This window comes from Bubalus kerabau, chromosome 5 (genome assembly GCF_029407905.1).
Source record: "Bubalus kerabau isolate K-KA32 ecotype Philippines breed swamp buffalo chromosome 5, PCC_UOA_SB_1v2, whole genome shotgun sequence".
Lineage (NCBI taxonomy): Eukaryota > Metazoa > Chordata > Mammalia > Artiodactyla > Bovidae > Bubalus > Bubalus kerabau.
The window spans coordinates 93,541,254-93,559,474 of record NC_073628.1 but is presented as its reverse complement, the minus strand read 5'-3'; the positions used below and the strand labels follow the sequence as shown (position 1 = coordinate 93,559,474).

Sequence of the window (18,221 nt, the reverse complement as noted above, 5' to 3'; positions counted from 1 at the left end):
CATGATTGATTAAGTCACTAACCATTGGTTACTGATTCAACCTCCAGCCTGCCTCTCCCCTCCCCACAGATCAAAGGGGTGGGAAGGAAAGTTTCAATCCTCTAATCACATGGATGGTTCTTCTGGTGATTGGCCCCCATCTTTAGGTGTTTTCCAAAAGTCACCTCATTAACAAAAGATATCTTTATGTTCTCATCACTTAGGAGATTTCAAAAGTCTTAGGAGTTCTGTGCTGGAAATGAGGAAGACCAAATATACAGTTGTTATTATATATCACAATATCACATATGTCAAGAAGTGAAATTGGAAATTGGTTAGAAGTGTTAAAAAATGGAACAAAAAAGAGGAGTTGCAAGAGTGGACCAGAGTGGAAGAGCCACAAACTACATCTCTTCTTACCTACACAACTCACTTACTCCTGATTCCGTAGGTTTTGAATTTCCTCCAGTGTGAAAACCATGGGCCTCTCTTTGAGGAGAAGTTGGCCATCTAAGCCCCCTCAGTGAGATAATGTGAAGGCAACACCTTTTATGGCTGAGTCACGTTCTCAAATGTGTAACTGAGAGAGGATCCAGGGTTGGTATAGCTTGGTCAAAAACTGCTTTTGACATGGTGTTTGCCTTTGCTCTTCTTTTCCTATCTTTTCTTCTATTATCTCTCTGTGAAAGACTTCTCAGTTCTGTCTTTTCCAACTGGATTTTGTTGACTGTTAGAAGAGGCAGCCGTTTGCCTCTTTAAGCAGAATTGTAAAGGTGTATGTGAGTGGAAGGTGTTTTTCCTTTGGGTGCTGGAGGCTGGTTCCAAGAGTGGGTGGAGGTGGTTGCTTTCTGTGCAATAGATCTGACTGGGTTTGTTCTTATGTCAGCTGGAGACCCTGTTTGGTTGAAGAGTGCATTCTAGGGGGATGGGGACTTCTAGGCAGGTACATTCCTTTAGAAACACTCCAACCAAGTCGTTGACAGCTCCCATCCTTTTATAGTCTTTATTAATAGACTTCTCATCCTCTTCTCTCTTTTCCCCAGCTCTTAAAAAGAGAATTAAAGACCACTCAAAAATAATCCTAGGCTTTTGCTTTCTTTTTATTTTTAATCAGCTGATACCATAAGAGTGCCATTTTAGTACAACCATTTAGTATTTCTTTCGTGAAATATTGAGTTTTAATCAAGATCTATGAAAATAGGAAAGAGGTCTAATTGCTCAGAGTGGTGTCTGAGACAGCTCTCTCTTCTAAAATGAACCTTGAACATTCCAGCAGCCTTCAAATGCACAGAAATCTTGGTTATCTTTCTCTAGCATTAGAAGCAGGTGGAGCTGGGAGATACTCAGGAATACTAGTGGGCCTTCGAGCCAGCCAGGGAAGGGGAAGGGGTGACTTTCATTGCTCAGATATAGGTTATAGTCATGAAGGCAAAGCTGTTGCAGTGGGGGAACCAGATCGCTGTCCATCTACTCTGTGCATTTGATAGTTTATTTAGGTAATTTTTTATTTATAGGAAAATCAGGAAAATGGCCACAAGCAAAGCTAGAAAGCTGAAGACTTTAAGTAAGCTTGCAAAGAGAGACGGGGATTCTTGTACAATTCGAGTTTTGGTGGCCTTGAATGTTCGGTCCCACTGGGTCATGATAGCATTTCGGGCTCCTTCCCATTTCCCTGGACCAGTCAAACGGAACTGGTATGGTGTGCATGGGCCAAAGAAGATGGCCAAAGCCAGGCGTGGATCCGTCAGGAGCAGAGAGAACAGGTTGGGCTTTGCATTGATAGCGGTCAGGAGTTCATCTATATATGTGATATAATCAGTTTCCAAAGCTTTGCAGTAACACAAGCCAAACCTTTATAAAAGGAAGATTGGGATAAAGGAGAAAACAAAAAGATTAAATAATGGTAACCTTAGAACAAGTAAAAGTGCCAGAAGTAAACAATAGGCTGCAAAATTTGAACTGGTTTCTGTATTCTTCCCTCCACGCCCATAGCTGTCTAATGGTCTCATGGTATTGTTTAAATACAAGATAGATCCTTTGAAAAAACACTCTGTACACATGGTTCGTCAAATGCTGATAATGAATCTAGTATTACTTTAGTCCTATTGTCAAATGATTAGCAACTTCTAGAAAAAAGGTTTTATATAATTTTACTATTCCTACATCTTCCTGAAACTCAATTATTGCTTGATTTGTATAATGTGAAAAATCACAAAACTCAGTAGGGTGAAATTCTGTGTAATGCTGGTATTAATCCTTAATTAATGAATCCTTTGACTGACCAAAGTGACAAAAGCTTTTGCTTCATGTAGTTCTAATTAGTGATTTATGTTATACTAGAATTGCCTAATGGAGATCAAATCATATCCCAGGTTGAGAGACACTGAAAAGTGCTTTTATAATTTTGGGATTTAGGACTTTGACAAGGATAGAACAACATTTGAATTTTGGAAATATATATGAAGGAGAAAATTGGTGTTTCTTAAATGCAGTGATTTTAAGACTTTTTTCTCGGCTACAAACCCCTTCTTTTTCCCAAGTGAAAAATATATGTCAAAGTCTGAAACATAAATAGTAAAATAGAGAAAATCATAGGTGCTTTAGGATTAGGAGTTGGGGAGAGCAAGAGTCCCTGCCAGCTGGCCGTCTGCCTTCCACTGTCCTGGCCCTTTGTGGTAGCCAAAAAGCAGAGCACAAGTGGAGACCTCTCTCTGGAGAAGGGCTGACAAACTTGTTCTTCAGAAGACTAGATGCTAACTATTTAAGGTGTATGAGGGCCATGTTACAGTTTCTACCTCAGCTAGTCAACTTTGCTGTCCTAACATGAAAGCAGTCTTAAACAATATGTAAATTGAGTCTGCTCAGTCGCTCAGTCGTGTCTGACTCTTTGCAACCCCATGGACTGTAGCCCGCCAGGCTCCTCTGTCCATGGGATTTCCCAGACAAGAATTCTGGAGTGGGTGGCCATTTCCTTCTCCAGGGGATCTTCCCCACCCAGGAATCAAACCTGTGTCCTCCGTATTGGCAGGCAGATTCTTTACCAGTGAGCCACCAGGGAAGCCCAAACTTGAGTGGGGCTGTGTGCTAATAAAGCTTTATTTATGGCCACAGTGATCTGAATTTTACATAATTTGAATTATACATATTATAAAATCTTCTTCTTTCCAATGATTTAAAATAGGAAAATAGGTGGTTGGCAGATTTGGTCCATTGGCCCTGTTTTGACTCCTGTTCTAGAGTGGCTGTCTGAATAAAAACTGGAGAGCTGAACGTAGATTTGCTGAAATGAGTGAATGAGCAGACCCTTTGGTGTCAGAGTGGATAAACACAACAGTTTGCCTTCTGATTATGGATAGAAGTATAGAGTAATATCTGGTGGATAAGGATTAATTACATTTGGTTTAGACTCTAAACTCCACGTCTCCATGTCGTGCTAGATGACCACGGTCTAAAGTGATGGTTTAGGACATTAAAACCTCAATTTCCTTTGCCTTTCTTTCCTTAAACAGGCTAGCTTAGTCTTTTTCCCCCCTTTTGAGTCTTAGCCGCTTCTTTTTTCTCCAATGTAACTCACACAATTCTTTGCTCTTGCTTTACCAGTTTTAGTTATGATTCAAAAAGAATCCATAGCACTTAACTTACCCACTGGGCTTGTTTTTTTTTCTTTCATTAACTTCCTCGATCATTATGCTTGATGGTGGTAACTTAATCACACCTATAAAGCAAACAAGTAAAAATGCAATGTAACTTCAGTGCTTACTTAGCAGGCAGAGATGCTTTACTACTGCACATCTTTTATTTCTAGTACCCAGCTAGTCATCTATTCTTTTGGCAGAAATGATAGCAGAGTAACGTTAACTCCTGGTGATTATGCCACCAGTTGAAGAGATAAGAATCAGATCCCCTTACTACTTATTTGATGTTGCAGAACCTCACAACTGGCTTGACTGAATTTGTCATTCAATTGATTAAGCTTTTAAAATGCTAAAATGTTAATTGAACCAGTTGATTGAATCAGAATAGCAGCTGATATTTTTTGATCCATAATTTATCTTCTGTGCTTGTACTGGCACAAATTCATTGTGATATTGTAATTCAGTGAACAATAGATGGATTTGCTTAAAAAAAATTCTATTATTTTAGATGGGAGGTGGGAAAAGTCTCAAAATTTCCAGTATCTAAAATGACATGGTAAACTGAACACATATATCCTATTATTTCTTTTTAAAAATTTAATTATTTTACTTTGGCCACACCATGTGGCTTGTGAGATGTTAGTTTCCCAATCAGAGATTGAACCTGAGCCCTCCACTGTGAAATGAGGAGTTGTAACCCCTGGACTGCCGGGGAATTCCCATGTTCTCCTATTTCTTATACACTTACCTTTCAGGACCCGAACAGCCCATCGAGCTTGCGTATCCCCTGTGGGTAGTAAGGAGCCCAAGGGTTTGATGAGACCAATGACAGCCAGGGTTGGCTTTGGCAGATGTGCAGGAAAGATGTACTTGTATAGCGATGCCTGGCCATCTTCGACTTTCACTACGGTCTCGTCAAGGAAGGGGAAAGCAAAAGTGTATCCAGTGGCAAAAACAATGATATCGATGGGCTCTTCCTTCGGGGTGTTGCTGAATATGACAGAGTTTTCCTTCACTTCCTTAACGCTTGGCTTGATGAGTACTTTCCCAGTGATGATACGGCCCGGGAGCTCGTCATTTAGCACAGGCTCTCTTAGCTGTACCCTAGACATTAAAATGGATAAGGAAGAGATCTGCCAGGGACCGATGGGGCCAGCCCGCTCTCCTCCTCCCCTTCTCCTCTTCATTCTGTGACTCGCCCCTCAGCTAGGCAGGAGGTGATAGTACTGTGGGAAGTTACCTCTGTGGCAGTGGATTCATGAATGGCCAAGAGGGATGATGGAACCATGCTTACCATTGACAAGAATTTAGAAGCCTGGGAAGAAGGAGGTCAGAGTTTTCTCTAGCTCTGCTTCTCCTGCTGAATTCTAGCATTCAGCTATCCCTGTCATTTTAGAGATAGCTGAATGCTGAAGGACCACAAGGGAAACCAGGGACTTCTCTATCTGCTGAGAAATGCTAGAAACTCTTTCCTCCTTGGAAGCAATTGTATAAGGAAAACATGCATGTGTTTAAAAGGAACCAGGGAAGAATTAGCTTTTTCTGGCTATGCCTTTGGAATCACCTTTTTCTGGCTGTTGTTGGAATCACAAAGCAAATGCTTTGCAAGATGATTTTAAGTAAGCTGAGTCATTTTGGGCTTATGGTGAATGCACAGAAACAGACAATGTGATAAAATGAAGGTGCTCTGGAGCAGGAGGTAGTTAGGGTGGCTTTGTGTCCAAATGTTTATACTTAACAGAGCTTGGGAAAACCATTTCGTCTTTGTAGGCTTTCTTGTATTCACTTGTAAAACAGGGATGCTAATACTTGCCATCCTTGTTAGTTGATTGGGTAGGTTGAAGAACATATGAAATACTGTATTTCTAAGAACTTTGGAAATGAAAAAGGATTAGCTAAATCTAACGGGGAAGATATTATAATTCCTCGGGCTTCTTTTACATTTTCTAGGCTTTGTGGGATTAAATAAAGTCTTTTGAGTGGCCATTTAGGCTAAATCAAGCTTATGGTAGGAAAGGCTCTGGTGAAAAGTTTAAAACTCCTGGGGGACTTGGAGTTAGGCAACAGAAGAGGGTAGGTAAAAAGGAAAAAAATGGACACAATAGCAGGACTAGACAAGCAGGGAGAGAGGAAGGTATATGAGAGAAGGATGAAGAGACCCAGAGGAATGAAGTACATGTAGCAGGAAGGGGGCTGCCTGCCAACCCTGGCGGCTTGGGTGCCACCTGATCCATCCTGGTCCAGAGTGGAATCTGGGGGAAGAACAGACAGGATCTCCAGGCTGTGGTGTTACCCTGGCAATGGAATATCATTGTACAGAGTCAATGAATGAGGAAGTAAAATAAAACCACTGGTTCTCGTTAATGGGATAAGTAATGGGTTGTAACTGAAAGGACAAGGCTGAAATCAAGGTCATCTTGGCAAGGGGAAGAAGACACTGTCCTTTGAAAGATGGTGAAGGATTAAGTTTTTCCCACACTGTGAAATAGGCAAATTGTTGCTTTTGCTGGAAGAGTCATAGACAAATTTTTCTCTTTTGATTGATGCAACTAAGGTTTATGTAACTTGCCAAGGTCACAGAGTCTGCTTGGTACTAGATTAACTTGGGCAAGTGACTGAACTTCCCTAAGTCTTAGTATACCCATTCTGAAAGGGAGGTTATATGGCTTACTTTAAAGGGTTGTTGACAGTTATGTATCACATAATTCTACTTACCAAGCACTAAAAACAGTTAGCCATTATGACTAAGTAATTCATATGAAGTTTTCCTTCATACTCGGTCTTGTTGCTGTATTATGGTTGCTGGAAGGACCAATGCCCCTTCTCCCTAACAGCCTTCTGCAGACCCTCCGTATTTACCTGTCTTCTGGTACTAAGCCGTAATTTGCATGATTGAACCAGCTGTTCATCCTTCTCGCTATCAACCAGTTCACAATTGGAGTTGGAAGAGAATTTCTGAACTTGTTCTGAAATCGTGTCATGAAAATCATGTCCCATGGGTACCCTGAGTCAAAGACACGGCTGATCACCCATGCCCCTCTGGTGGTGCTGAGGAACACCTAGAAGCAATCAAAGAGGTCACTCAGTTTGACACAGTGAAGAGGGCTGGTTCTGTCAGAGATGAGAGAAGTTTCATGAATTGAAAGGCACCAAATAGCCAGCCACCCCCAAAATACCTCCCTGACAAGACAGTTTTGGCTTCTCTAACTCCCACTTTAAAGTGTTTCTTTTGAGATAATGGTTTGAGTATCTAGAGTATTAAAATGCCTTAGCACATATTATTGAGCACTTTTATCTGCCAGGCTCAGTGCTAGACACCATGGTGAATTATATATTGTGGTTGGCCATAGGAACTTAGAATCTCGTGTGAGAAGATAGTGTTATCTCAGGTGATAACAACTTTGTATGCTAGTGACTATAAACAAGAGCAGGGCAAGGATCCAACTGAAAGTTGTCTGCAGGGACTTCCCTGGTGGTCCAGTGGTTAAGACTCTGCCTTCCTGGATCAAAACCCATGCAGGAAGCATGGGTTTTATCCAGGGAACTAAGATACCATATGCTGCGCAGTGCAGCTGAAAAAAAAAAAGATGTCTGCAAAGAGTTTCAACATAAACATTGTTAGAACTGACAGTAAAATTTAGTAATACAACTAGTTTTAGTGGATTTTTAAAAAACAGATTATTTAACTATTTGAGTTTACCAGCTGACCAAGTTTGTTAAGCTAATAGTTGCTTTGGAACCTATACAACAAGGAGTTGTCTGTATAACTTTTTAAAAGTTGAAAAATTTAGTCAACCCATCTGTTGCTTTGCAAATACAAAACAACTGGTTTAATGCCTGGTTTTTCTTCCAATAAACTGGGGCATGGTGGCCATAGCTGCAGTGTTAGTGTTTTTATGATACATTTTGTTTGACCTTATAATACTGGAGTGGGGTAGCCATTCTCTTCTCCAGGGGATATTCCCCACCCAGAGATAGAACCTGGATCTCCTGCCTTGCAGGCAGATTGTTTACCATCTGAGCCACCAGGGAAGCCTAATAATATGATGGAGCCTTATGGTGGCAAGAATTATGAACACATCAGTAATTCTGACATTAGACATATTTGCACCTGCCTTTCTTCATCATGATGCAGAATCAGATATGATATTTTGGTAGAAATGAATTATATTCTGAAACAAGGGGAGTTTCTTTGTCAGTATAGAAATGGTGTGTGCCATGGTTAACAAACACATGAAAAGATGCTCAGCATCACTCATTATCAGAGAAATGCAAATCAAAACCACTATGAGGTACCATTTCACACCAGTCAGAAAGGCTGCAATCCAAGTCTACAGGTAATAAATGCTGGAGAGGGTGTGGAGAAAAGGGAACCCTCTTACACTGTTGGTGGGAATGCAAACTAGTACAGCCACTATGGAGAACAGTGTGGAGATTCCTTAAAAAACTGGAAATAGAACTGCCTTCTTCTTTTTTTTTTTTTTAATTTAATTTTATTTTTAAACTTTACATAACTGTATTAGTTTTGCCAAATATCAAAATGAATCCGCCACAGGTATACATGTGTTCCCCATCCTGAACCCTCCTCCCTCCTCCCTCCCCATTCCATCCCTCTGATCCAGCAATCCCACTGCTGGGCATACACACTGAGGAAACCAGAAGGGAAAGAGACACGTGTACCCCAATGTTCATCGCAGCACTGTTTATAATAGCCAGGACATGGAAGCAACCTAGATGTCCATCAGCAGATGAATGGATAAGAAAGCTGTGGTACATATACACAATGGAGTATTACTCAGCCATTAAAAAGAATACATTTGAATCAGTTCTAATGAGGTGGATGAAACTGGAGCCTATTATACAGAGTGAAGTAAGCCAGGAAGAAAAACACCAATACAGTATACTAACGCATATATATGGAATTTAGAAAGATGGTAACAATAACCCTGTGTACGAGACAGCAAAAGAGACACTGATGTATAGAACAGTCTTATGGACTCTGTGAGAGAGGGAGAGGGTGGGAAGATTTGGGAGAATGGCATTGAAACATGTAAAATATCATGTATGAAACGAGTTGCCAGTCCAGGTTCGATGCACGATACTGGATGCTTGGGGCTGGTGCACTGGGACGACCCAGAGGGATGGAATGGGGAGGGAGGAGGGAGGAGGGTTCAGGATGGGGAACACATGTATACCTGTGGCGGATTCATTTTGATATTTGGCAAAACTAATACAATTATGTAAAGTTTAAAAATAAAATAAAATTAAAAAAAAAAAAAAAGAAATGGTGTGTGCCAAAGCATGTTTTCAGACTGAAGAAATTTCCAGCGGTTAGAGAAATAGAAGTAGTAATGCATGACTCACATGTGGTGGTCATTGTGAATGGGCCTGTGCTGATTTTTGCTTCAGAACCTCCTTTCCCTTCCTTCAGGATAACTCTACCAAATTGCCAAGTTTCTCCAAATCAGTCAATCAATCATCAAGTTCCTTCCTTAAAGTTCCAGAAAGGAACACACTCCTAATTTTTCTTCCTCATACCTATTTTCATTCTTGCAATTATTGACCTAATTATTTATACTTATTTACTTGACATCTGTTTTCCCCATGACTATACCATCTATCAGAGAAGGCAATGGCACCCCACTCCAGTACTCTTGCCTGGGAAATCCCATGGACGGAGGAGCCTGGTAGGCTACAGTCCATGGGGTCGCTAAGAGTCGGACACGACTGAGTGACTTCACTTTCATTTTTCACTTTCATGCATTGGAGAAGGAAATGGCAACCCACTCCAGTGTTCTTGCCTGGAGAATCTCAGGGACGGAGGAGCCTGGTGGACTTCCATCTATGGGGTTGCACAGAGTCGGACATGACTGATGCGACTTAGCAGCAGCAGCAGCATACCATCTATGACAGCAGGAATCCTGTTTGATTATTCTGTTCTTTCGTGTAGCTTCCATGCCTGGCACAACATTTGGTATAGCAGAATTCAATGACTAATATTGATTTGTTGCCTGATGGCTTTCAATGAGTTTATAGCATAGTTGGAAAGAAAATACATACTATAAATAATACATACTATATATTTTACCTATATATAAAAGGTAATTACCGTGCCATGCTAAGTTGCTTCAATCATGTCTGACTCTGTGTGACCCTATGGACGGAGCCCACCAGTCTCCTCCATCCATGGGGATTCTCCAGGGAAGAATACTGGAGTGGGTTGCCATGCCCTCCTCCAGGGGATTTTCCCGACTCAGGGACTGAACCCGCGCTTCTTAAGTCTTTTGCATTTGGCAGGCAGGTTCTTTATCACTAGTGCCAACTGAGAAACCTCATAAAAGGTAATGAGCAATACCAAGAATTAAAAGTGCCATCTGAGGAGTGTAAATTTCAATTATTACATAAATTCATACTAGAGAGATGATTTTGTGTTGGGTAGAGGTATCTGGGAATGTAAATGTAAATTGTAATAAAAGAGAAAAGGGCACTGCAGAAGGGAGGGCTATGGTGTGAATGAAGGGGAAAATAGAGACTTGGGGGTGGGAAAGGTCACAGAGCAGACCAGTCAGCGTTCAGTTGATGATCGTGTGGGAAAGTAGTGTAGGATAAAGTTAAAATGGCAGATCTGGACCAGGTGATGGAGAGCCCTGTAATTTATGATTTTTTTTTTTCAGGTAAGGAGGAGTTGTTAGCTTTTTAACATGAGTGTCATAAGGAGAGCAGGCTTTTCAGAGGATTTGTTTGTTGGTGGTTGGGGGTCTGGATGGATTGTCGTGTGTGGGGGGTGGACTGGGATAGGAGTACAGGCACTTAAGGTAGAATTAGGAGCAGGAGCTTTGAATGGAAGAGACTTGGGTTTGAGGACTGGCTCTACCAGCTGCTGGTAGTGTGCCTGTAGGCAGCTTGTTTAACTCTAGGTTTCAGTTTCTTCACTTGTGGTTAAGGAGTCTTGTACCTACTTCATGGCTTGTTTTGATGATTGGCTGAGGTCATGCAGTAAAGCCTTTAGTGCTGTTCTTGGTACAGAATAAGCAAGCCCCAGTAATAGTAACTCTTTCCATAATTGTTGTGAGGAGGACTGTGTAATAGATCCCACGTGAGGTGGTATGGACCTGATGAGGATGGTGACAACCAATAAGGAAAGGAAGGAGCAAATGGAAGATCTTAGTAAGAAAAAATTAGCCAGAATTTTCTGACCTATGGGACTGAGTAAGAAACAGATGCTTCCTGTAACTCACTTTGGCTGGGAAAATAGCACAAATAGGAAGTCAGAGAACTGAATTTTTGAGGAAAAATGACATGATATATGACACCTGGAATTTATAATAACATTTATGAACATTCAAGAAAAAAGTACCTAAAAAATCTGTTTGTGTGTGTGTGTTTTAGGAATTCTTTTTCTTTTCATCATTTATCATGGTGTCAAACACAGTTTGTTTGAGGCATGCATCTTAAGATAAAGCCCCTCATTAGGTAACACCAAGAACAATACCTTCTTTGCCAGGTGGCTGGCCTCCACAGCAATGTCTGTGCCGGAATTTCCCATTCCAATAACAAGAACGCTCTTGTCCCTAAATATATCTGGATGTTTATACTCTCGGCTGTGGAAATACTGGCCTTTAAAAGTATTTATACCTATAGAAAAAAAAGGAAGTCAAATAGAAAGTTTACAAGATCTGTGAATGAAACACACATATTATTTAGCTAATAACATCCTTTTGATGGGTGACTTAGGTTGTTTTAATAGCATACTCAATTTTAAGAAAATCTTAAACATGGATACATAATTATGCAAGATACAGAAATTGGTGAGTGATTATTTTATGGAGATACTTACTCCATCTCACTAGATGGCCCTCTAGTTTTACTTACTAGATGATTACTAAGTTAAAATATCATGGCACTGTAAAAAAATCCACCCCGCCAACCCACTAGGGATTTCAAAGTTTTTGAGCATGAGCCACCCATCCTTGCTTTGCCCTGCAGTAAACCATTTTCTGCTAAAAACGAAAAACAAAACAAAACAAAACACTAAAAAAAGGAAAGAAAGAAAAAAAAATCATGGCATTAAGACTTATTAAGCTGAAGTACAAGAAGTCATTACTTTAAAAAATTTGATAGAAATGAATGGGACAGAAATACTCTATTTACTAATTTGATTATTTAGAACTTTTTGTAAGCAAGGAGAAAGAGCAGAGAAGTTAAAGTGAACTATGAGTCAGTGCTTCCACTCTATTCAGCAAACTTTTTGGACACCTCTTATGTGCCAGACACTGTGCTAGATGATATGGGAAATAAGAAATAAAAATATGGGACTTTCCTGGTTATCCAGGGGCTAAGAATCTGCCTTCCAGTGCAGGGGATGCAGGTTCGATCCCTGCTCGGGAACTAAGATCCCACATGCTGCAGGGTTACTAAGCCCATGTGATGCAACAAGAGAAGCTTGAGCGCCACAGCAAAGACCTAGTGCAAACAAACTTTGTTTTTAAAAGGAAATAAAATTATAGTCCCTATTTGAAAGATCCTTGTGTGTTTACTGTGGTGACTGATGGTAACTTGGCTATGTTTGCTGAGTCAGCCAGAGTTGGCTCAGAGAAAAAGGGGTTATGTTAGTTATACTGGGATCAGCGCTGTTTGAACTAGATAAGACATCTCAGTTGATGCCAAATCTCACTGAAACATCAAATGCTTGTGGAGGGTTTCGGAAAGTACTCTTAGGTTGCATAAAACAGTCAAAAGTACTACATCCTGTGCAAAGAACTTTTTTTTTTTTAAAGAAAATATGATAGCAAATCTAGATTCTCAGTGAATTCTCAGGATATGGATGCTGTGGCACATTAGTGGCACATTACTGGGCCTTAACCAAGGCCAGTAACTCTATTTCACCTTAAATATTTAGAAGTCTAACATGAATCTCAGTTAAAACCCAACCACAATCTAGATCATTTTGAATTTAGCAATGATGCAATCAAATTCAAATATTGACTTAGCTCAACATTTGACCCAATATGGATTCAAGAACTGCCAGGAATGGAGAGCTGGACAAGTTTAATTAGAATAATAGAATTATCTGTGAATGTTATATTGTCTTAGATTCTCTCTGGATCAGGCTTTTTTGGATCACAAGTGGACAAATATGAGACTCTGTGGCTGAGTCTTCTATCAGACTAATACTTTCCCCACTTATATTACAGGAGAACAGAGCAAGAACTTTTGTTAGGTGAAGTGGCTGTGTTAGTAAACACAGCTGAATGTATATGGTTTCTGAATTAATAAAATAAGTTACCTTGGGAAGTTAAATATTTATTCCAGCTGTAATACCTATTATATTTACTAAGACTTTTTGGAACACTGTCTTCTGGAATTGCCTCCAGAACTCATGACATTTTTTTTTTTTAATAACTTCAACAAATTTAATTTTTGTGACAATTAACAACTACTCCAGGGTGTATGTAAGTCTGCTGTGGGGCAGAGAGAGAGAGATGATGAGGTTTGGAGGACTCCATTTCAAGTCTAAAGTCATGAAATTTTAGTGCTCAAAGGCTCCTTAATAATAATTTAGCCATGGATTTGAAATAACCAATTGGTAGTGGCTAGTAATATGGATATTGAGAAAGATGGCAAATACTGATAGAGTTCTGTTTGCTTGATTTGTGATATATGCTGTTGGGTAAGGTAGCTCAAACCCCTCAGTTTCTAGGAAGGAAAACAGAGGTTTAGAAAGGTTAAGTGGAAAGCCCAAGATGATATAGTTTTTTTTTTTTTTTTTTTTAACGTCTGATGGGTAATGTGCCAGTGTCCTAACAAGGTTTAGGAGGGAGTACATGTCATGCTGGCTGGAAGAAGCACAAGCTGGAATCAAGATTTCTGGGAGAAATATCAGTAACCTCAGATATGCACATGACACCACCCTTATGGCAGAAAGTGAAGAGGAACTAAAAAGCCTCTTGATGAAAGTGAAAGAGGAGAGTGCAAAAGTTGGCTTAAAGCTCAACATTCAGAAAACTAAGATCATGGCATCTGGTCCCATCACTTCATGGGAAATAGATGGGGAAACAGTGTCAGACTTTATTTCTTTGGGGCCCCAAATCACTGCAGATGGTGATTGCTGCCATGAAATTAAAAGACGCTTATTCCTTGGAAGGAAAGTTATGACCAACCTAGATAGCATATTCAAAAGCAGAGATATTACTTTGCCAACAAAGGCCTGTCTAGTCAAGGCTATGGTTTTTCCAGTGGTCATGTATGGATGTGAGAGTTGTACTGTGAAGGAAGCTGAGCACCGAAGAATTGATGCTTTTGAACTGTGGAGTTGGAGAAGACTCTTGAGAGTCCCTTGGACTGCAAGGAAATCCAACCAGTCCATCCTAAAGGAGATCAGTCCTGGGTATTCATTGGAAGGACTGATGCTGAAGCTGAAACTCCAATACTTTGGCCACCTCATGCAAAGAGTTGACTCATTGGAAAAGACCCTGATGCTGGGAGGGATTGGGGGCAGGAGGAGAAGGGGACGACAGAGGATGAGATGGCTGCATGGCATCACTGACTCGATGAACGTGAGTCTGGGTGAATTCTGGGAGTTGGTGATGGACAGGAGGCCTGGCGTGCTGCGATTCATGGGGTCGCAAAGAGTCGGACACAACTGAGTGACTGAACTGAACAGGTTATGCAACAGTGTGAACACCCAATGATCACACTTATGAACTTCAAAAGGATCATAGCTTCTTAATTGTATAGCCTGGAATCTATACCTTGGGTATAGATACTTGGGTCCCAAGCTCATCTTATTTAAACTGAGCACATTGGCTCCATTGCTTTCAAGCTATACGTTATCCTAATCTGACCTGACTTGAGTAACATCTGCAGGGCAGGTCTAGGACCATTTCAAGTACATGGATTTGTTGTAAAGTAAGTATTGCTGTCACTACAGGTCATATGTAGACTGCGATTCCTCCACTGGACCCCTATAAAACTCTTTTCATTCCTTTTGTGCAGGCTATGTGTTGTCTTATCCACTTCTGTATTCTTAGCAATAAACACAGTGTACTCTCTATGTCATGAAATTTTCTGGATTCTTGGAGTGATCCTGTACCAGGCACTCCTACGTGGGAGTTGGAGTAACTTGCCTACTCAGGGATTTTCTCTGTAAGCAAGAAATGGGTGAGGTGGAAAGAATTCATAGTTGAATGCATTTAAGCCAAGGCTGTTGAGTCTTCTCAGGGATGCTGAAGAGTTTCCTGCACCAGGAAGAAGGCTGAACTGCTTTCCAATTCAATGATTATAGTCTATGACAGTTTTCAGGATGTGTTTTATCTTAACGTGGCCTGACTTCAGTAACAGCTGGGGGCAGACCAAGTATCACTGGAGGTAGATGAGTTAATTGTGAACTGAGCCTTGTGATCACTGTAAGTAATATTTAGATGATTCAGAGAAAATTTTGCTAAAATTTGAACCTTTTGAATCCTTTGCTACAGATTAAATAAACCAAACCTCTGGATTTTCTATTCCCTCTGAGTTGTAATCCAATTGAAATTTGACATAAATGAATCATGGTTGCAAAAGCCAGATGAAGAAACTGAGGCCCAAAGATGTCTTAATTTGCCTCCCAAGACTCATGCCCCTGGTGACTATTAACCAGTGCTGTAAACCTTTGATCTAGGTAACTACCATGACCCATAGACACAAACAAACAAAAATCAAGTTATTGTTTGCTTTATTCACAGATTGACGCTTGTGACCTCTACTCTCACCTTTGTCAATGCACTACTGCTGAGGCTAGCAAACTGTCGAGGTCTCCCAAGTCTTAAAAGTCTTTCTGGTGCTGCCAGTTACTTAGAGATGGACACTGAACTTCAGTGAAGCATAAAACTGCTTCATAGTTTTTCATTCTCCTCTTTGGTACTCATAACTTGTTACTGATGAAAGCCAAAATCTGGCCAAATAGCGCTGGTCAGGGGAAAAAACCCTCTTACCTCACTACTTTAACTATTTAATGGAGGAAATCAATCAGAACAATCCAGTATCAGGTTGGCTCACATAAGACAAATTAAAGTCAGTTGTAGAAAGGGCTATACCTGGAAAGGAGTCCAGTGGTAGATACGGATTAGTAAGAAAACCAGTGCAGACCATGACAGCATCAAAGATGGCTGACTCTTGCTTCCCTTCGCACAGAGTGACTACCTCCCACTGGCCCGTGGCAGTAAAATCTGGGCGTTTTCTTACACTGCAGACTTTCGTCTGAAAAAAGAATCATAGACATGGTTAATAGTTTTCAAGATTCCAGAAAGGGCTTGCTGGCTGACATGCCAATTATTTCAAATGTTCTCGAGCACAGACTAAATATAATAAGCATAACCCTAGACATTGAATTGGGCTCTCAGGTTAATCACAATTTTCTGGATGGAAGTATTCTAAACTTAAAGTTGTAGAGGGGTATTGAAGAGAGGTGATAAGGTCCAAAAATTTTAAGTGATTTGCTCCAAGTCTCACAATGAGTAATAGAACCAAGATTATAACCTAGGTTATATATATAACCTAGGTTATATATTTCTGTGTTTTTGAAATTCTTTTTCTGCCATGTCTAGTTCCTATAGAAACAACTCTTTTTTTAACTTTAAACTTTTTATTTTGTATTGGAGTATGGCCAATTAAAAATGGTGTGGTAGTTTCAGGTGAACAGCAAAGGGACTCAAGAGACAATTCTTTTCAACAGTTCCTTTAATAGAGACATGGATAGTATATAATTGAAAATATAAATCTGGTCACAAGTATCTTAGCTTATGAAAGGCCTTAGAGGCTATGGTACTGAAGTTTGCCCAGACTGAGGCAACTATGGAAAAGTGCTCGTTTTATGGGTGAATTTCTGTGGAGTTGTCTGAATTTCAAATACAGTTGATTCTTGAACAACATGGGTTTGAACTGTGCAGGTACACTTATATGTGTATTTTTAAAAAACAGTAAATATTACAGTAAATAGGATTTATAAGTGTTTGAATCCATGGATGTGGAACTGTGGATACAGAGACAGCACAGAAATGGAGGAAATGGGAGATTTCCATTGTAGAGTTGGCACCTCTAATCACCCATGTTGCTCCAGGGTCAACTGTGGTCTATTTTTATTCTCTTCGAGTACATGTATGTCCATGGGTATGAGGTTCTGATTCAGAAAAAATATAAAAGAAATTTACAAGTCAAATTTAAAAGCATAAAAGAGACTTTGCTGCCTCATTTTCCTCTTCAGGTTTCAAAGAAGACAGACTTCTCAAGTCCAACTTAATGATTCACTGTCTGGTTTATCATACTGGAAGTGCTTGTTGGGGGTCTACATTTGTATTAGCAATCATCTTTTTAAAACATAAATTTTCAGCTAATTAAAAAATCATTCAAAATAAAATTTATCTTTATCTTGAAAATACTGAATTTATCACTGAAAATTTGGAATGTATAGAGAGGAAGGAAAAACAAAACCTCTCACAGACAGCTGCTTGTGTGTACTTTCTTAAAACTTTGGTGAACATTCAGTTATATATATATATATTTAAAACAGGCCTGGAAAGTATGTAGCAAAGGAAATGCTTCAGGTTCAGAAATTCTGATACATTAAAAATATTTTTGTGGATTATATCCATAGATTATGGTACTGTTTTATTTTTACTCTACCCCATGGGAAATAAGGAAGTGGGGTGAAATATTCTTTGGACAACTTGAGTGCTTTTAATTTTCTCCAGTTTTATTGAGATATAATTGACATATAACACTGTATAAGTTTAAAGTGTGCTGCTAAGTCACTTCAGTTGTGTCCGACTCTGTGCGACCCCATAGACGGCAGCCCACCAGGCTCCCCCATCCTTGGGATTCTCCAGGCAAGAACACTGGAGTGGGTTGCCAGTTCCTTCTCCAATGCAGGAAAGTGAAAAGTAAAAGTGAAGTCGCTCAGTCGTGTCCGACTCTTAGCGACCCCATGAACTGCAGCCTACCAGGCTCCTCCATCCATGGGATTCTCCAGGCAAGAGTACTGGAGTGGGGTGCCATTGCCTTCTCCACGTTTAAAGTGTACAACCTAGGGAGGAGCCAAGATGGCGGAGGAGTAGGACGGGGAGAACACTTTCTCCCCCACAAATTCATCAAAAGAGCATTTAAACGTCGAGTAAATTCCACAAAACAACTTCTGAATGCCGGCAGAGGACATCAGGCACCCAGAAAAGCAGCCCAACTCTTCGAAAGGAGATAGGAAAAAATATAAAAGGCAAAAAAAGAGACAAAAGAGGGAGGGACGGAGTTCCGTCCCAGGAAGGGAGTCTTAAAAAGAGAGAAGTTTCCAAACACCAGGAAACCTTCTCACTGCCGAATCTGTGCCGAGCTTTGGAAGCACAGAGGGCAACATAAAAGGGAGGAAAAAAAAGAAAATAAACAATTAAAAATCGCAGATTGTGAGCCCTACGGTAACTCCCCCAGCGGAGAAGCAGCGCAGACGCCTGCACACGGCATTAGCAAGCGGGGGCTGGACAGGGAAGTGCGGCGCGGGCTGTGTCCCTTAGAGTAAGAATCGGGCCGAATGTTCTGAGCGCTATCTGAGCGAAATAATTTGGGCTAGCAAACCAGACTGTG

The 18,221-nt window shown here is 40.4% G+C and overlaps 1 protein-coding gene across 3 annotated transcripts in view; it reads right to left on the bottom strand.

The window, feature by feature from the left end:
- Window positions 1-1,068: 1,068 nt before the first annotated feature.
- FMO1 (flavin containing dimethylaniline monoxygenase 1) overlaps window positions 1,069-18,221 on the bottom strand; it is a 50,383-nt gene continuing 33,230 nt past the window's right edge. For all 3 annotated transcript variants that reach the window (XM_055582220.1, XM_055582219.1, XM_055582221.1), the window contains 6 exons: window positions 15,689-15,851; window positions 11,107-11,249; window positions 6,474-6,673; window positions 4,363-4,718; window positions 3,622-3,694; window positions 1,069-1,830 (listed from right to left, as the gene is read on the bottom strand). In XM_055582220.1, coding sequence (XP_055438195.1) covers window positions 1,488-1,830; window positions 3,622-3,694; window positions 4,363-4,718; window positions 6,474-6,673; window positions 11,107-11,249; window positions 15,689-15,851 — 1,278 coding nt within the window. In that variant the 3' untranslated portion in view covers window positions 1,069-1,487. The remainder of the gene's footprint in view (window positions 1,831-3,621; window positions 3,695-4,362; window positions 4,719-6,473; window positions 6,674-11,106; window positions 11,250-15,688; window positions 15,852-18,221) is intronic.